General features: G+C 40.9%; 2 protein-coding genes across 2 annotated transcripts; both read left to right on the top strand.

The window, feature by feature from the left end:
- The first annotated feature begins 7,897 nt into the window (after positions 1 to 7,897).
- Positions 7,898 to 8,902, top strand: LOC134188307 (uncharacterized). Its single transcript, XM_062656502.1, has 2 exons — positions 7,898 to 8,569; positions 8,885 to 8,902. The coding sequence occupies exons 1-2, from the start codon at positions 7,898 to 7,900 to the stop codon at positions 8,900 to 8,902; spliced, it is 690 nt and encodes a 229-aa protein (XP_062512486.1).
- Positions 8,903 to 11,587: 2,685 nt separating this feature from the next.
- On the top strand, positions 11,588 to 12,093 carry LOC134188308 (TNF receptor-associated factor 6-B-like). The gene is made up of 2 exons (XM_062656503.1): positions 11,588 to 12,015; positions 12,084 to 12,093. Exons 1-2 carry the CDS (start codon positions 11,588 to 11,590, stop codon positions 12,091 to 12,093), a joined length of 438 nt encoding a protein of 145 aa, XP_062512487.1.
- Positions 12,094 to 17,755: the final 5,662 nt, after the last annotated feature.

Below are 17,755 nucleotides of genomic sequence, written 5' to 3' on the forward strand. Positions count from 1 at the left end.
TGGATGGTGGGTGTATCTATTTATATCTATACTGCTCACTTGAGCGATCTGCCATTCATTGTGTCCCTGGCTGTTAGATTGGGAGTCTTCTCAAATAGGGCTCCATATATGAGGGCTAGCTGTTACAGTAATTCTGGTTTCAAAACTTGATAAATACCAAAGGGCGGTGTTTCTTTACTATGATGAGATGGAGCAGTTGATGATGCGTATTCACAGTATCTTATACCATGCTCAAATTGACCACAAATAGAACTACGTATATACAAGCACAAAATATTATCATGTTACTTTGAGTCTTTCTTCAACATCTAGAGTGTACACTGTTATATTCAACTGGTAATGACTATAACTGGTTAAGATTGAGTTATGCGTATACAGCATTGTAAACTGGTAAACAAACGTCATAAATCTGGTAAGAAATGTCACAGCAGTCGCTAGATTTTGCTAGAGAGTACTTTAACATGTCATTCCCCGATCCACCTTCCAATATTCTTCACACATCCTATACACACAATGCAAAATATCAAGCATCTCATTCTTCAGGTAAATTTTTGAATCTCTTTCTACACATTGTAGTGTTCTGTCTAAGTGACTAGATGATTTTAGTTAGCATTTCATGTCCCATTTAATTATGAGATTGTACATTACATGTAGTAGTTACTTGTAATCACATGTACCACACATCCTTGCTAAGTACCTATAGCTAAAGCATGCTTCTTTTAAAGTGTGCCTACACTATCTTGTTTAGACAGTGTAGATATTAACCAATATGCATGAGAATTTGTTTGTGTCCAGAATACTACAAATTATATTAGCTCACCACTAGTCATGTTAACTGAATTCACAACTACAAATGTCGATTAGTAATACTCTGCCACCTAGCTGCAGTAAAGTAATACAAATACTTTGAGTTGAACAAGTTTGTTCCTTAATTTAATGTCCATACTCCTGTCTAAATGGTGTCCTCCCAAAGGTTATTCAAGAAGACAAGTGGTTCAACAAGGTCTGTCACATTCCTGACACTTTGAATCTTGAACTCTTGAACTTGAGCAAGATACAGCAATTTCAACAAATTCTGTCAGACAAGCCAGCCTCTGCTGTGGCATTTGGTGACGTGACTACAGTAGCTACCAAATGTCTAGACTGGCATGTGACAGATGGTTACCTGATACACTGCTTGAAGGTATGGCATCACTTCTCAGTTGCTCATCACAAGATTGTCTTTGCCTTGTGCTATCCAAAGTTTGCTAATTCACGTTGAACACATCCATAGCATTAGCTCTGAACAACAGAAAGAAGATTAGACTTATATTCCTGATTGTCAACGTACAAATTGATGCCATAACTGGATCTTCTGTTGCATCAAATACATTGATCAGTGGGAATCATTGGACAGTGGTTGCTTTAGATTTGAATTCAAAGTTTCCTTCTATGGTGGCCCATTGGGATAGCCAGTTCCTACCAAATTGTTGGTAGAACTAATACAAACACTGGACTATGTAAGCACTGCCTTAGGTGAAAGAGTGGATATTCATGATTTGATTCCTATGCATAGGCCGACATTTGAAAAGATGGAAAACACGCATGATCAAGGCATTGCAAAATTTCCCAATACATACATGTTCTTCTCTTTGTGGGGTTATTGCCTTTGTTTTTGTGGTAGTTGCAGCATTTTCTCCAGAGAATCTGTGGGCACACATCTGTTCACCACAGCTGTCCTTCTATGTGACAAAGCAAAACTCAAACTTTACCTTCAACCAGGGTTCTCTCCAGGATTTCAGGAAAGCGTAGCACTAGCCCCTCCCTAAGACCACGCCCATCCACTGACGTCACGACAAAGTCCCAATTGCAATACTAATCTATTATCAATATATATTAGACTTGCTGCTGAAAATCGTCTATAATAGCTGTTGTTTACAGGCTGTCAGCTATCAGTAACCCATTAGTTGGACGAATTTAGCATGGACAGCTGTTGAAGTCAAGATATTGCTGTGACTTGTAACCATGCATTGACAAACCTGTTAACTAGTCTACTAAGTAGCAGTGCACGCTTGCTAGATACACACTGTGACACAATTGAATGCATAAACACAATGACATACTATTTATTCGTAATCATTGCTTCAAACAGTGACTGAGTATATACCCTAAGGTTGCTGCTACATTAGAGAGTAACAAGCAAAACTGTGTTCAATCTTACAAGCTGTCCACTGTATAATGAAATTATGCTGACTCTGTTACAATATTGTAATGCATCTGTTCCTCTTGGAAGCCCACTCCAGACATGCAGCGTTAAAGTCAAAGTCTTCTAAACAGGGACCTTCAATAGAGATAAACAGCAGTTGCACTGTGATTTTGTTGCTCAGGCGGGGTTTCTCAGAGGTGTCTTTATCCTATTCAGTTCAGAAAAGCCCTCTCACAGTCAGCAGTGGAAGCAGGGATTAGCTGGGCAATGGCTGCAAGGTTACAAATGTTTGGAAACACTAAGGAAAGGTTCTCTTTCTTCACAATTGTAGCCATCACATCTTGTTCTGTATGGCAAAGAATTTGCACTTTGAAGTGGCACAGCTGTTGGAATCTGACTGGAACTATTTTTGCAAAGTGGTCAGTCAGCGGTCCTATTCAGTATTGGCTTTCTTCAAGCTGCCTACTTAGTAAGCAGGTTCTAAACATGCAAATTACATCATTAAGATTATGTTTCCTTCACATGCACTTGCTATCCCGTATCTGGAGCATATCTAGACAATCTCAAATCAGTGATCTCTGAGAGTGAAGTAGAAATTCAAGCGTAGCACAGCGCTACGCTCAAACGCCCTGGGGAAAACCCTGCTTCAACCAAGCCCTTATACTCACTACCTGACGAATACCTTAGCAGTATGGCTGCTTTCTGATCAAATTAAAATTTCCAATATCCTAGATAAGTCCATAGATAAGTCCATATTAGCTGATGAAAACTTGCAGTCTCAGCAAATCCAAAGCCACCATTTTAAGCAACCTAAACGCCAGAAGCTTTGCTTAAGTCTGAGTAAAATTTTCAAGACCAAAGTTTCAGGAGAAAATGTAACTCTTCAGCAATTTCACCATGCAAAGCAACTACTGATTGGCCCTCCTGCTATATGCCTGACAAAGCAAACAAAGTTGGTAGAAAAATTCACTCTCGCTAAGACCATTTCAGCTGGCAAGAAGAATCCTTTCTTTCTAATGTAACCTGATGCACTTCTAATGAGAGTCATTCACAGGGTACAAAAGCTGACAACGTCAGTGAAACCTCCATGCCTGTAGTAGAGCAACAGTCAGTTTATGTCAAGAGATGCACTTTAAGCAAAGACACACTTGAACAATTTCAAACTACCAGTGAAGCCAATCTAGAGCACCCACTTGATGCCAAACAAGAATGCAAATCTGATTCAGGCCTCCCTACCAGTATTATACCCTTGCTCCCTCAGCGGTACAACTATTTTGTTGACTCATATTGTCAGCATGCATTGGAAAGTTTCCTAGGAGCTGAAACATGCTACTTTACTCTAGAAGCATGGACAAGTGCCAATTGTGAAACTGCAGCTGTCCAGTTAATTACACATTTTGAAGAGGTTTCAAAAACCACCTATTGAATCATTACAGGTTTCAAAGCAAAAGGATGGCGGCTCCTTTTTAAAACTGTTCGTCATTGTCATCATTACAGGAAACAGAAAACTCTGTAACAAATGTCCACAGAAAGGAAGTGCAAACTAAAGAAAACCACCATACATTGTTCCACACAAGACAAAAAGTCAATGTGTCCTAGCACTTTAATAGTTAGGGTATACCCACCAGAGGCATCTGGAACCTCAGACCACCCTGAATATCTTGCCTTAACAATCACATACCACCCAATCCACAGTCGCCATGCTCTCAGCTTTAGGACAGTCACAGAAGCTGTGAAAAGCAAAAATTAGTCTCTTTGAGTCTGGCAGCTCTGCTGCCTCTGCAAAACATGAATACTTGACCCAGATTCAACTGAAAAGTGATCCACGAGTAGTTGAGAGCACTCTTGCAGACAGAGCCATAACCCCAAATGTACGAGACATTCAACGCCTGTTTAGAAAATGGCGATCAGACAACACTGGACCAGAAAATGGAGAGGCTATGTTTGAGCGACTGCTCGAGGAAGTACAACGATACAACAAGGAACATGAAAAAGAGGGTGGGCAAGTATTTCTTCAACCTTATGAAGCAGCAGCTGGAATGAACATGAATGAACCTAAACCAAAAACTAGAAAGACTGATGCCATGCCCTTCCTTTTAGCTCTAGTCACTCCTCTCATGGCCAGAGTCCATGAAATGGTCACACAAAGTGCAAAGCTAGTCTTTTGTAACTCAACAGCCAGTCTTGATAACTTGAACACAGCTGTGTTCATACTTAGCTGCGGCACATCAATAGGAGCTCTACCACTTGCTGCAGTTATGACATTCAGTGAAGATGCTGTTACCTTGTCAGCAGGGTTTACAGTGCTGTGCCACATACTGCCCAAGTGTGTATTATTTTGAAGAGGCCCAAATCTTGGACCACTAACATTATTGACAGATGACTGTGCAAGCAAACGGATTGCTCTAAAGAGTACATGGCCTCAAGCGGAATTACACCTATGTGTCTTTCATTTTTTACAAAGTATATGAAGATGGCTTTGGAGCTCAAATTTTGGTATCTGTGGTACAGACAGAATTACCTGTATGGCTCTAACAAAACAACTTGTTTATGCCCCAAGTGAGCAAGCATTGACTGAAATCAAATGTGAAGTAGACAAAAGCCCTTTTCAGACATTCAAAAAGAGACTAGGTGATTACTGGCAACAGAGGAAAGAATAGGCTGTGTGTTTCCGAAAGAACTTTCCCACATGAGGCAACTATACTAACCATAATTCAGAGGCTAGCATACGCATCATAAAAGACATCCTTTTCCAAAGGAATAAAGCTTGGAATGTGGTACAAATGTTCAATCTTCTCACACAGACTCGCAAACTCTATTACCAACAACGTTTAATATCTGTTGCCACAAACAGATTAGATCATTTTGTCTCTACAAGATTTACTGTGACAGGAGTAAAAGCGTACACCATCCCATCTGACGACATTGTCGCATCAGATGACCCAGACGTTTACACTGTTGTGAGTCAGTCAGATAAGAATACAATGTGGTAGTAGACTTACAACTGGGTGAGTGTACCTGTCCCATCGGAATGCAAAGTCAACCTTGCAAACACCAATTTGCAGCAGCAATGAAGTATCGCAAAAGCAGTGCCAATACTATCCCAACGTATTCGCCTCAAGACCGTCAGCTTTTTGCAGCAGTGGCATTAGGACAACACTGCCAACCCATTTCCTTTTACAGTAGTGTCCACCAAAAAGCAGAAGAAGAACATCTAAAGTCTCTTTCCATCAGTATGAATTGGTCTGACGAAGATATCAAACGTTCCTTTGAAAAAATTGCTCCTTGTTCCTGTGAAACAACTGAAGTAGCAACTGCAGTTGACGACAACAGTGATTTTAGCAATACGTTTCAAAGAGATCAAGCACAACCAATTAACACAGGAAGCTATGAAAAGTCAAGGGACGTCATTGAAAGAGTACTACGAGTCACTAAAGATATCAAGGACGGACTGCATGAAAGTCATGTCACAGACAGCTTCATAGCTGCAGTAGAAAGGTTTTGTTCTAATTATTGGAAACTACAAGGCAAAGAAATCCACTCGCCTGGTACACAGCAGTGACTGCGTTCTGCTCTACATATGTTTGGTAAAGAGGTGGGAGTCAGAAAACAAAAGAAAAAGATTCGAGTGCAACCTACTGCTGTAGCTAGACGACACTTCAAGTCCTTTTCTACCTGTCCAGCATCAGCAGGACGTCCAAGTTTGTTCATGAAAGCCTAAACTACAACCAACACGTTCAACAGAAACATTATCCCCAAACGAATCCACCAGAGAACAAGGTGAAACTACAATCTGACAATAAGTTTGAAAACAAATACCCCTAATGCCATCTAAACTGTACAAGGATACAAGATATTTGAGTTGAGGAAACTGTTCATGTTAATATTCCTTGATATAAAGAGAGAAACAGATTGTAATTACAGTGTTCAGAATGAGTGTTCAGAACAAGTCATTCCAGTTTTATGTCCAGCAAACTGTGCACCCACTAGAGAAATAGGCATCTTCATTGTGTGTGTTTTAATTTTATTTTAAAATGGATCATGGATTGATTCTATGTATTTTAGGCTAACGAAAAACTGTTCTGAGGCAACAGACTGTCCGGATCAACAACTTCCTCTAATCCTGCCTGTATGCCATACATTTCTTATGCAAACAAATTAATTGCAGTAACAGAAGAGTACATGATTAATAAACAGGTTCTTCTGCAATAGTTACTAGTATATACAGTAGTGGACAAAAGTATTTGCCGGGTAGTTTTTGTTGTTGATTTTTCATCATATTCTGGACTACAGAATGGAAATAAGTGCTGATATGAGCATAAATTGATAAGTTAGTTTGTTTTCAAAGGTTGTAATATTGTTTGCATTGAATATTCTTTGATAAGTTGTAATGTAAACTTAATTAATCTGTTTTAACTAGGTTGTAACAATAATCTTAATTAAATTGCAACAACCAACTGATTTAGACTCAATTCTGTACCAATTAGTCTTGATTTTCCCATTGCATGACCAACATTGACCAAGAAGTCGCTTTATTAATATTTTGTGCTTCCACTCAAACACAAACATCCTGAAAACCCTTGAAATTTCTTGCCTGGCAAATACTTTGTCCACTACGGTATATGCACACATATAAATTAAATTACTATTTATTAAATCACATTTAAGGTTCAAAATACTACCATAAATACATAAATTGTGCTTTAATGTTACTAAATACTGTATTCTAATAAATTAATAATTAGTTAATTAACTAATATCAATTAACTAGCAAAATGTACAAACCTCTGCCGTCTTGTATGATAGCTGCATCACGCAAAGCTTTTCTGGAGTCAATTGTTTCTCGAGAAAGTCGATTTCTGCCAAGAAAACGGTTTGTAGCAACCAACATTCCCCATACTGGGGCTCTCCTTTCACTAGCCACTGCTGTTTACTGAGTGTGGTAACTGCTCGCAGAGAAAGCGCAATTCCCACGATCTGTCAGCATAACAACACATTTCGAACTACTAAATCATGCATGATCCAGCATGCGTGCACGTGAGAATGGTCTAACGTGCACGTGCAAGTTAAACTTATCCGGGCTATATATCCGGGATGTGTATGTGAAGTGGACCCAAAAAAAAATTTGCCTCCTCCCATGGGGGAGGGGAGAGATGACTGGCTGGACACTCGAGCCTAGACTGCTGGAGGATTTGATGCTCGGTTTGTAGATCGATTATCGGACAGACACACATGTCCGGTATGTCTTTTGGCATTGAGAGAACCGACCATCACCAAATATGGCCATTTGTTTTGTAACGACTGTGTGAGGTCCTTGGCAAGGTGTGGCCGCATTGAATGTCCTGTGTGTAGAGAGGAACAGAATGAATCAGAAATCTATCCAAACAACTATGATAAAAGAGAAATAATGAGTTTGAAGATCTAATGTGATCAACGAGAGAAGGGATGTGGATGGAAAGGAGAACTAAGGAGAGAGAAACATACAACGAAACTTGCGGGTATGTTGATGTTCAGTGCAAAAATTAATGTGGAATAATGATGATGAAAAAAGATATGGAAAGTCATATGAAGAAAACGTGCATAAACAGGAAATTTGAATGTAGCTACTGTAAGACCACAGTAACATTCAAATTTCTGAATGATCACCATGCACAATGTCAGATGTTTCCAGTTGCATGTAAATATTGTAAAGAACAAGTGGTTAGAAGAGAGATGAATGAACATGTCGGTAAGGATGAGACATACCCTAACAGTCCACTAGAATGTGAATTTATTGAAGCAGGTTGTCAGTTTATTGACAATAGAAATGAAATGACAATTCATGTACAAAATGAACTTGCATCTCATCTTAGTCTTTTGATAAAGCAACAATCTAATACCAAGTCATCACTTGAGTCATCACTCTCAGCCACCAAGTCATTACTTTCATCCACAAGAGCTTGTCTTGCTAGAAAAGAATGTGAACTTGAGCATCTAAAATCATTTGTTACAGAGAAGATTGGAATACCTGTTTCTCAACCTGACATTTGTGTGTTCGAGTGGAATATAACCAATTGGTCAAACTTGAGAAACAAAGCAGAGTTGAATCCATTCTGCAAGATACTGTCAGAGCCATTTCACACAGAACCACAAGGATACAAGTTGCTTCTCGTGCTTTATCCAGCTGGACTTATCAGTAGTAGAGGATCTCACGTCTTTGTTAGTGTTTTGATGCATAGCACAGACTATACAACCAAACTTCATACAGAACAGCACTGCAAGTTCTCATTCACATTAATAGACCAACAGCCTGATGCAATGAATGTGGTTGTAAGAGAAGAAAAAACACTGAAACATTCGTCTCGCCCATTTACTGTGAATATACAGCTGGAAGGTTCTCTCCAAGTTTACCAATTATTACATACTATTATATTAAGATGTTTTCTTCGTACATCATCAAACATTACTTTCACGATCCTACATTGGAATGATGAAATTTTTATCCAGTTTTGTCTCCAACTCCAACGTATCCCAACTTCATGATAAAAAGACTGCAACCGAATGAATATTGTGAAGAAGAAATGAACTTATTATACTACAATGATTGTTGTCAGTCCTTCTATGCACAGTTATGTGATCACATAATAAATGGATATTATGTGAGATGCATTTCTTGTATAACCATTGTACTCTGTAATGTATTACTTATTCTATGGAAAGTTGAGTGAGTTTCAGTAGTTAAACTTTTTGAAGATATCAACATTTTACTGTGCAGTTTAGCCAGAAACAGTAAGGTTCTTAGTTGCTGTTGGATGTGTAGCTGGTGTGTGTGTGTGTGTGTGTGTGTGTGTGTGTGTGTGTGTGCGTGCGTGCGTGTGTGTGTGCGTGCGTGTGTGTGCGCTCGCGCGAGTGCGTTAAAATCTAGTGTCCGTAGCTACATGTACAGTACCTAACAATAGCCCTATTCACATAAAAACGACAGTGCAACCCTCTGCGTGCCATAGTTTTGTAGCTGAAATGTAATTGGTCAGAGGTAATAGACCTTTTCACAGGGCGTGGCACTATCAACGTCATGACCTACCGCGCGCCGGCTTGGTTCGCTTTTGATGCATTGGCGTTTGCTAACCGCGTGAGTCTAGAGCCAAAGCAACAATTTTTCTTTTCGAACTTTAACCGGTGCGTATAGCGATGCATCGAATCAGGTGAGGCCTTATTAGGACTCGGCTCTTGCGTGTTTTGCAGTGATGAACAACCTCTTTCTGATCTCTTTCGTGACTCCACCGCGTCATTTTGAGTGATGATTTAACATTGAGACTTGACAGACGTCAAATGCGGGTACAAACGTGCGTACGTAATCTATGATGCGCGTTCTGTGTGGTACGCACTTACCAAATGGTTTGGTTTGTACCTCCTGAATACTTCCTAGAAGGTTCGGCGTCTAGGGAATGAAAGGACCCTTGGTAGCAAGTAGATAAAGTTCTGTTAATTAATACAATTAATTAATGTTGTAATAATATAATTGAGTATTACTATTAAAAATGGTGTACACAATGAAAATGAAATGAAACAGCAAGTGGTAGTGTATCCTGGAGCATTACACACAAGAGTACAGAATGATAACAAGAGCCAATATATATTGACGTTTCCAAACTAAAATTGATATCAATGACACTAATTACTATTAGTTTACCGTGCAAAAATTAAATCTATAGTACAAGAGGTGGATGCAAATTTGTTAGATATGAACAAACAGTAAATACCTTATATAAAAGATCCACGCTTGAACTAAGTGTTATTTTATACATTGCAAAATGCTATGGTTTGTTATCCGTCTGATCACCCCTCTATGTTCATTCTAAGAGAAGCCACTTGTTGGCATTTAATTAATGACTTGCTCCTCAGTAAACTGACCTCCTCCTTTTAGAAAAGGAGGTAGCACAAGAGATGCCCAACGTCCATGAGAATGTCAGCAATAAAAAAAACCTTTGTTTGCCATGACTTGATCTCTAGGCACAAATTTATTGAGAAACCAGACTGCTTGGTAAGTCCCTGTCTGGTAAGGCACCAGTACATAGTCGTGACACAAACATAACATGACCACATGGCAATATTGCAACCAATGCTTTCACAGTGTGGTGGTGTTTGTATCTGGAAAAGGAAGCTGATTGCAAACCTCTATCTGAATGACGTTCTGTAAATAGTTACGTTGCATCAATGATGCAGATCTTTTTGGGAAAGTCTCTCTAAATGACTGTGGTAGACTTCAATGTAGAGTATCCCTTGGCAACCACCAGTCAACGTCATTCAAATGGCAATAAAGTTTATCCATGTGAAACTTCAAATATTTCCCCTTTGCAGATACATTGGTACATCCAGGAACACAGCAAATAACCATGATGGCACGGCAACTACACACTCCAAAAGGTAAAACACAGTACAGCAACACTGAGTGACTGGTTCATTTATATGACAGCCACGTACAGCTGAGGACATTATATCAAGCTGCAAATTTAATATTAATCAAGCATTCTCTTCTTACCTCTCAGTACCACCAGACTTGTCTAAAGACTTCCTCTTCACGTCAGTCATTCCCTAAACGCCGCACTTTCTAAGAAGTATTCAGGAGGTACAAACTAAACCATTTGGTAAGTGCGTACCACACAGAACGCGCATCATAGATTACGTACGCACGTTTGTATCCACATTTGACGTCTGTCAAGTCTCAATGTTAAATCATCACTCAAAATGACGTGGTACAGTCACGAAAGAGATCAGAAAGAGGTTGTTCATCACTGCAAAACACGCAAAACACACAAGAGCCGAGTCGTAATGAGGCCTCACCTGATTCGATGCATCGCTATACGCACCGGTTAAAGTTCGAAAAGAAAAATTGTTGCTTTGGCTCTATACTCACGCGGTTAACAAACGCCAATGCATCAAAAGCGAACCAAACCGGCGCGCGGTAGGTTATGACGTTGTTAGTGCCACGCCCTGTGAAAGGGTCTATTAGAAGAGCGTGAGAAAGAGACTGACATCCGGTCGTCGAGCGATCACGTGTTACGTCGTTGCCTGTAGCAAGCCGGTCGGTCGGTCAGTCGCACGTCACGTGACCGGCCTGCATGCAACTTCTACGCGTCGGGTAAGTCAGTGATATCGATGTACGTATTACAGCATTGCTAACCCTTTATTCGTTTCTGTTGTATACTCTGTGATGTCAACGGTAGATACAGAAAATTTTACTAACGTCAACGGCTGCTTCTAATTTACTACAGTTGAGAAACGACTCCGATGGTCGTGCAGCTAATATTATTTATTATTTTAGTTCCGTATTGTTATTCAATCGCGTGAACTACTCTAGGTTACGCCCACCACGTGAGCTTGACCTGGCCATGCAGTCGCTCGCCTAGGGGTAAATCTTAAAAGATGGCTGCTGGAGGATTAGATGCTCGGTTTGTAGATCGACTATCAGAGAGACACACATGTCCGGTATGTCTTGTCGCATTGAGAGAACCAATGATGACTAAATGTGGCCATTTGATTTGTAACGACTGTGTGAGGCCCTTGGCAAGGCGTGGCCGCGTTGTGTGTCCTCTGTGTAGAGAGGAACAGAATGAATCAGAAATCTATCCAAACAACTATGATAAAAGAGAAATAATGAGTCTGAAGATCTACTGTGATCAGCAAGAGAAGGGATGTGGATGGAAAGGAGAACTAAGGGAGAGAGAAACTCACAACGAGACTTGTGGGTATGTTGATGTTCTATGCAAACATGAATGTGGAGAAATGGTGAAGAAAAAAGATATGGAAAGTCATATGAAGAAAACGTGCATGAACAGGAAAGTTGAATGTAGGTACTGTAACACCATAGTGACATTCAAATATCTGAATGATCACCATACAAAATGTGAGATGTTTCCAGTTGCGTGTGAATATTGTAAACAACAAGTGGTGAGAGGAGAGATGAATGAACATGTCAGTAAGGATGGGACATGCCCTAACAGTCCATTAGAATGTGAATTTAGTGAAGCAGGTTGCCAGTTTAATGGCAATAGAAATGAAATGACAATTCATGTACAAAATGAGCTTGCATCTCATCTTAGTCTTTTGATGAAACAACAGTCCAATATCAAGTCATTACTTTCATCCACAAGAGCTTGTCTTGCTAAAAGGGAATGTGAACTTGAATTCATTACCAAGAAGGTTGGAATCCAGGGCTCCATTTCTCAACTTGACATATGTGTCTTTGAGTGGAATATAACCAATTGGTTAGACTGCAGGAAGAAAGCAGAGTTAAAACCATGCTTTATGATAGAGTCAAAGTCATTTTACACAGGACCACAAGGATACCATTTATGTCTTTTGCTTTATCCAATGGGTTTTGGTCGCTTTAGAGGATCTCATGTCTCTGTGGATGCATGTGTGTGTGTAAGGGAGATTATGATGATCAACTTCCTAAGAAACAGCACTGCAAGTTTTCATTCACATTAATAGACCAACAACCTGATGCAATAAATGTGGTTGTAAGACGAGAGAAAACTGTTGAGCTTGTCCCTGAGGAATTTTTTGATACAACCGATGACTTTATAACTCACGAAACATTGAATTCACGATCCTACATTCAGAATAATGAAATATTTATTCAGTTTTGTCTTCAACTCAATGTGTTCTAACTTTAATGCAAAATTGACTCTTTTATAAGACTGTGTTGGAGAGCACACGAGTGATGGATTGTTTTGCTACAAAGACTTGCTGTCTCTATATGTTGTGTGTACTGTAGTGTTACAGTTTAGATCTATATCGAAGTGTATTTGTGAAATACTATTTGTTAACATTAACGTAATTGTATTACTTTATTGTTTGAGAATTTGAGTGAGTTTTGAGTAGTTGTGAGTTTGTAGTTACAGTATCAATGTGTTTACTGTGCTTGACAGCAAGAAACACGGTTCTTTGGTTACATTATCTTTAGTCATACTATCCACGAATGTTTAAAGCTAGAATTGTGTTACCAACTCTTTCCCGCCCTTGTACTTTCAGTTAGAAAGTTTCTACTGGACAAAACATTAACGATAGATTTTCTACGACATTACAATAGTATAGCCATGTGACGCAAATCAGTAAAAGAAACAAAAATTAAATTTAATTAAGTTGAGCAGCATTGCTAACCCTAAATTTTTATTATCATTCCTAGTCAATTTTAGTTGTAGGACAAACGTTATTTTCCACTCTTAACCTTGTCATCTCGACTCTCAACTTTCAGGCTGTCTAGAGAGCTCAGCCTCATCTGAATCGTTAGTCTTATCACGTGAGCTTCTTTAAGCTACGCCCATCACGTGAGCGCAACCTGGCTAGAAGATGCATATGCATGGCTGCTGGAGGATTTGATGCTCGGTTTGTAGATCGATTACCGGACAGACACACATGTTCGCTATGTCTTCTAGCGTTAAGAGAACCGACAGTCACCAAATGTGGCCATTTGTTTTGTAACGACTGTGTGAGGCCCTTGGCAATTTAAGGTGTGGCTAGTCTCGCCAAAGTATAGAAACGGTCTGGCTACGCCAGACTAAGACGTGGCCTCAATGTGTCCTGTGTGCATGCAGACTACATAAACAGGAATTTGAATGTAGAGCGACGCTCCTGCTAGCGGACACCATCAATCATCGGACAGCCATGCAGAAGAAGTAACGAAGTAAGACTGAGCTTTGTTAAAGCCCACAGTAAGAAGGACTAGTAAAGACTGATTCCAGACGCGGGACTTCCAAAGGCTTGAAACGGTTATGCTAGGACGGTAAACGTGATCCTTCTCTGCGATCCCATTTATCGGACACCACTATCATTCATCGAACACGACCTCCCCATGAAAACGCAAAGGCAATTCTGTAACTTCGCACCTGAGATAGGTGACTAGCTAACACAACAACACTATCACTGTCTCCTCTCCAGGAGAGATAGCGCATGCTCATTGAGTCGAGGTAAACGCCCCTTTCGTCGGACAGTCCTTTTTGTCTTTGCAGCAGCAGTCTGCAGGTAATAACGCAGGGGCGGCGGAGCGAGTTGAAAGTTGAGGGGGCTGAATTTTAGGAGCAAGGCCCCGCCCACTTATATTTAGGTCACACCCACTCTGAGATATTGCAAATCATTGGTCCTGCAATATACATGCCTCAAGTTTAGGTATTGTAACTCCGTCCGATACACCTCATCTGCTAGTGAAATCTGTATGTCTGCACATTGTGGTCCTTTAATTAATATATGTAGCGGTCTATTCTTTAACGAAAGGGTAAACATTACAGAAAGCAGAAATTCTACAGCATAAAGTTGATAAAGTTGGGGGGGCTCTAGCCCCCCCCAGCCCCCCCGGCTCCGCCGCCCCTGTAACGTGTTGTGTAGTTACTGTAGTGCGAGCTAATAATAGCGTATGAGAGTACGCATGCGCTGACTTGTTTAGAACTAAATCACGTACGTTGTGTTGCGTTCATAGAGCACTGGCAATAAACCAGCACAAACACTGCATGGCGACAAGATATGGTTCAACTACGACTTGAACCACCCGTACCCTTCGACTTCAGCAAGCCCAACGATTTGCCACTCTGAAAACGCCGCTTTGACCAGTTCAGGATCTCATCCGGCTTGGCGGGAGAGGAGGATCCACGACAAATCTCAACGCTCCTTATTGCATGGGCGAAGAAGCAGGCGAGGTCCTAAGATCCACCACTATCTCTGAGGATGACAACAAGAAATACAACAAATTGTTCGAAACTTTTTTCCAAGTCCGTTGCAACGTTATCTTTGAAAGCGCAAGTTTCCACCGAAGGAGCCAGCACAACCACGAGTCGATCGAGCAGTACATAACAACGATCTACTCACTGGAGGAGACTTGCAAATTTGCGGCATGAAAGGAAGACATGATTCACGACCAATCGTCGAGGGAATGCGTGACCAGACACTAGCTGAACGGCTGATATGTGATGTAGACCTGACACTCGAGAAAGTCAAGCGTGTCACGAGGCAGCGAGAAGCAGTCCGCGAACAGCAGGACAACCTGAAAGAAGACGATAGCCAGAAGCACCCCATTGTTCTTGACGAGGTGAGAAGCGGAGGACCAGGCGCTAAAAATGCCGCCGGCGAGAACAAACACGCGCCAAAGGCAGGCCGCAGGGAATTTCAAAAAACAAGTCAAACGACTTCACAAGAGGCCAAAAGACACTCCAAGGGAAAACTGTCGTGCAAGCGCTGCGGGAAAAGCCATGAAAATACAAGCTATTGTCCAGCAAGGGAAGCTACATGCTACAAATGCCGTCGCAAAGGTCACTTTACTTCTCAGTTTTTTCTCCAAAATTGTAGCAGCCGTAGCATCTGAGCATACAGAAAAAGTCTACTTATTTCCCGTGACAACGACCCAGGGACAGTATTGGTCTTCCACTATCCAAGTTGAATACAGTGAAACCTGCACTATGCGACCACCTGTGGGACCCAGGGGTATTGGTCGCTTAGGACAAGTGGTCGCTTAGTAGAGGAAGCCTCGCGCTTCCACACACCTATAGCCCTGCATGCCAGACCACCACGACACGGAACTTACAAAGTCCTAAACGTCTCGTTTCTTGTTTTGTGCAATGTACATACTGTTTTTCGTCCATGTGGTTACAGACGGTTCTAATCAAAGCTAGCTACTGTGACAGGGAAAAGAAACTGGATAGAGTTTGCTGCTGCCTGGCTTCCAGACTCATCTTCTGCACCACACTTTCCAGCTTTGCAACCAAATCCAGCATTTTCTGATCATTTTTGATGAGTCAAAACTGCAATAGGTCGTCCACGCGCTCTACGGCTTGTTTGTAAGTTTGAACTCGAATTTGAGGTGGATCATAATCATCATCATCTTCAGTGTCACTCGTGTCAATGCCATGTTGTCCAGCGTCAACGACATTTGCCTGTCACCTGCCTGCTATCTGCCTCGCTGAGATTCCTTTCTCAGACAGCTGAATTACCCTTTACCCGGTCTAGTTCTAAGTTCTAGACATGGCTGATCACTGTCGGGACAGCTTCCGCGAATTTCTGCTGACTCTTTCAGCGAAACAGAACTCGCAATTAATTAGTGAAGAGAAGGCTATGCGAATCCGACGAGTTCTGGCGAGTGGAGATGGAAAGCACGCGCGCTTTGACAGCCCTCGTTTCAGATTTTATGTTCGTAGCAAGGGATTCGCAGTAATCGACCTGCCCGTGCTAGGGATGAAAGAAGTTCTTTGTGTGACTGCACCAAAGGTCAGATGTGTCTGAATTTCATATGTATAATGTTATGCATGTGCATGCGTCGACTGTGTCTGCCCGCCTGCTAGTCTGTTTGTTTGTGTCTCTGTCAGTTTGAGAGTTGAGCAATGATTGAGTTATGTGTATTGTCTAGTTCAGATCTCTGTCTGTCTGCCTGTCTGTCTGTCTGTCTGTCTATCTGTCTGTCTATCTGTCTGTCTATCTGTCTGTCTGTTTGTCATTCAAGGCCAAGTCCATTCGTTAATCTTTGACTTTGCAAGGACTGGTTTGCTTTCACAATTCCTAGCGTATGTACAAGCAGCGTCTATATGAGAATAAAGTATCTGTCTGTCTGTCTGTCTGTCAATGATATATTGGCAACATTGAAGTCTACTTAACAATCAGCTAACTTGAAACTAAAAGGTCCAAGCATAAGTGACTAAAATCAGCAAAACTGTCACTTAATCATGGTGATTTATATAGATTATTTGACTTTGACATTCTAGGCCAAGTCCATTAGTTAATTTATGACTGTATGTATGTATGTATGTGTGTGTGTGTATGTGTGTGTGTATGTCTGTTTGCCTGTCTGTCAACACATATATTTTCAACATTGAAATCTATATACAACACAACTAAGCAAGTCTACTGTCCCTATCGCACATAACCACTAACAAACTAAACATTGGTTTAGACCGCATTCGCATGTGGGCTAGCTAGCCCATTCGCGAATGGGCCCCTCAGACTTGCCATACCGTTTGCGAATTTTAATATATGGCAAGACTCCACGTGTATGGTAAGAATCTGATATAAACTAGTCGACCAATCTGTAAATTGTTATCATACAGTAGGAGCGATTTGGACATTGGTTTAGACCGCATTCGCAAACGGGCTAGCTAGCCCATTCGCGAATGGGCCCCCCAGACTTGCCATACCGTTTGCGAATTTTATAGCAAGCTGAATTGGAAAAAATTACACTCCCTACAAAAAGACACCGGAATTGCATGCACACAAAAGTACAATGGATTGTGCACGCACGAATGCACTAGAAATGTGCACACAAAACACACAGGAATCGTGCACAGAAATACACGCTGGTATTGTGCACGCATGGAGAGCCGTTCATTCTAATAATAACTAAGTGAGCGGGTTCATTCTGGATACTCAAGGTAATCTGTGGCAATCAGTGGACAATGAGACAAGGAAAAGAATCATGGTGTTGTCCTACATGGACTTCAAGAGCTGGATTAAACTTTAATTTATGTCTGTTTATTCTTCTAGGTTTATTCTTCTATGACTACGACTATCTATTTTTACTTGTTATGTGCATGTGTATATCTTTTAGAGCACTGT

Source organism: Corticium candelabrum, chromosome 12 (assembly GCF_963422355.1).
Source record: "Corticium candelabrum chromosome 12, ooCorCand1.1, whole genome shotgun sequence".
In the NCBI taxonomy this organism is placed as follows: domain Eukaryota; kingdom Metazoa; phylum Porifera; class Homoscleromorpha; order Homosclerophorida; family Plakinidae; genus Corticium; species Corticium candelabrum.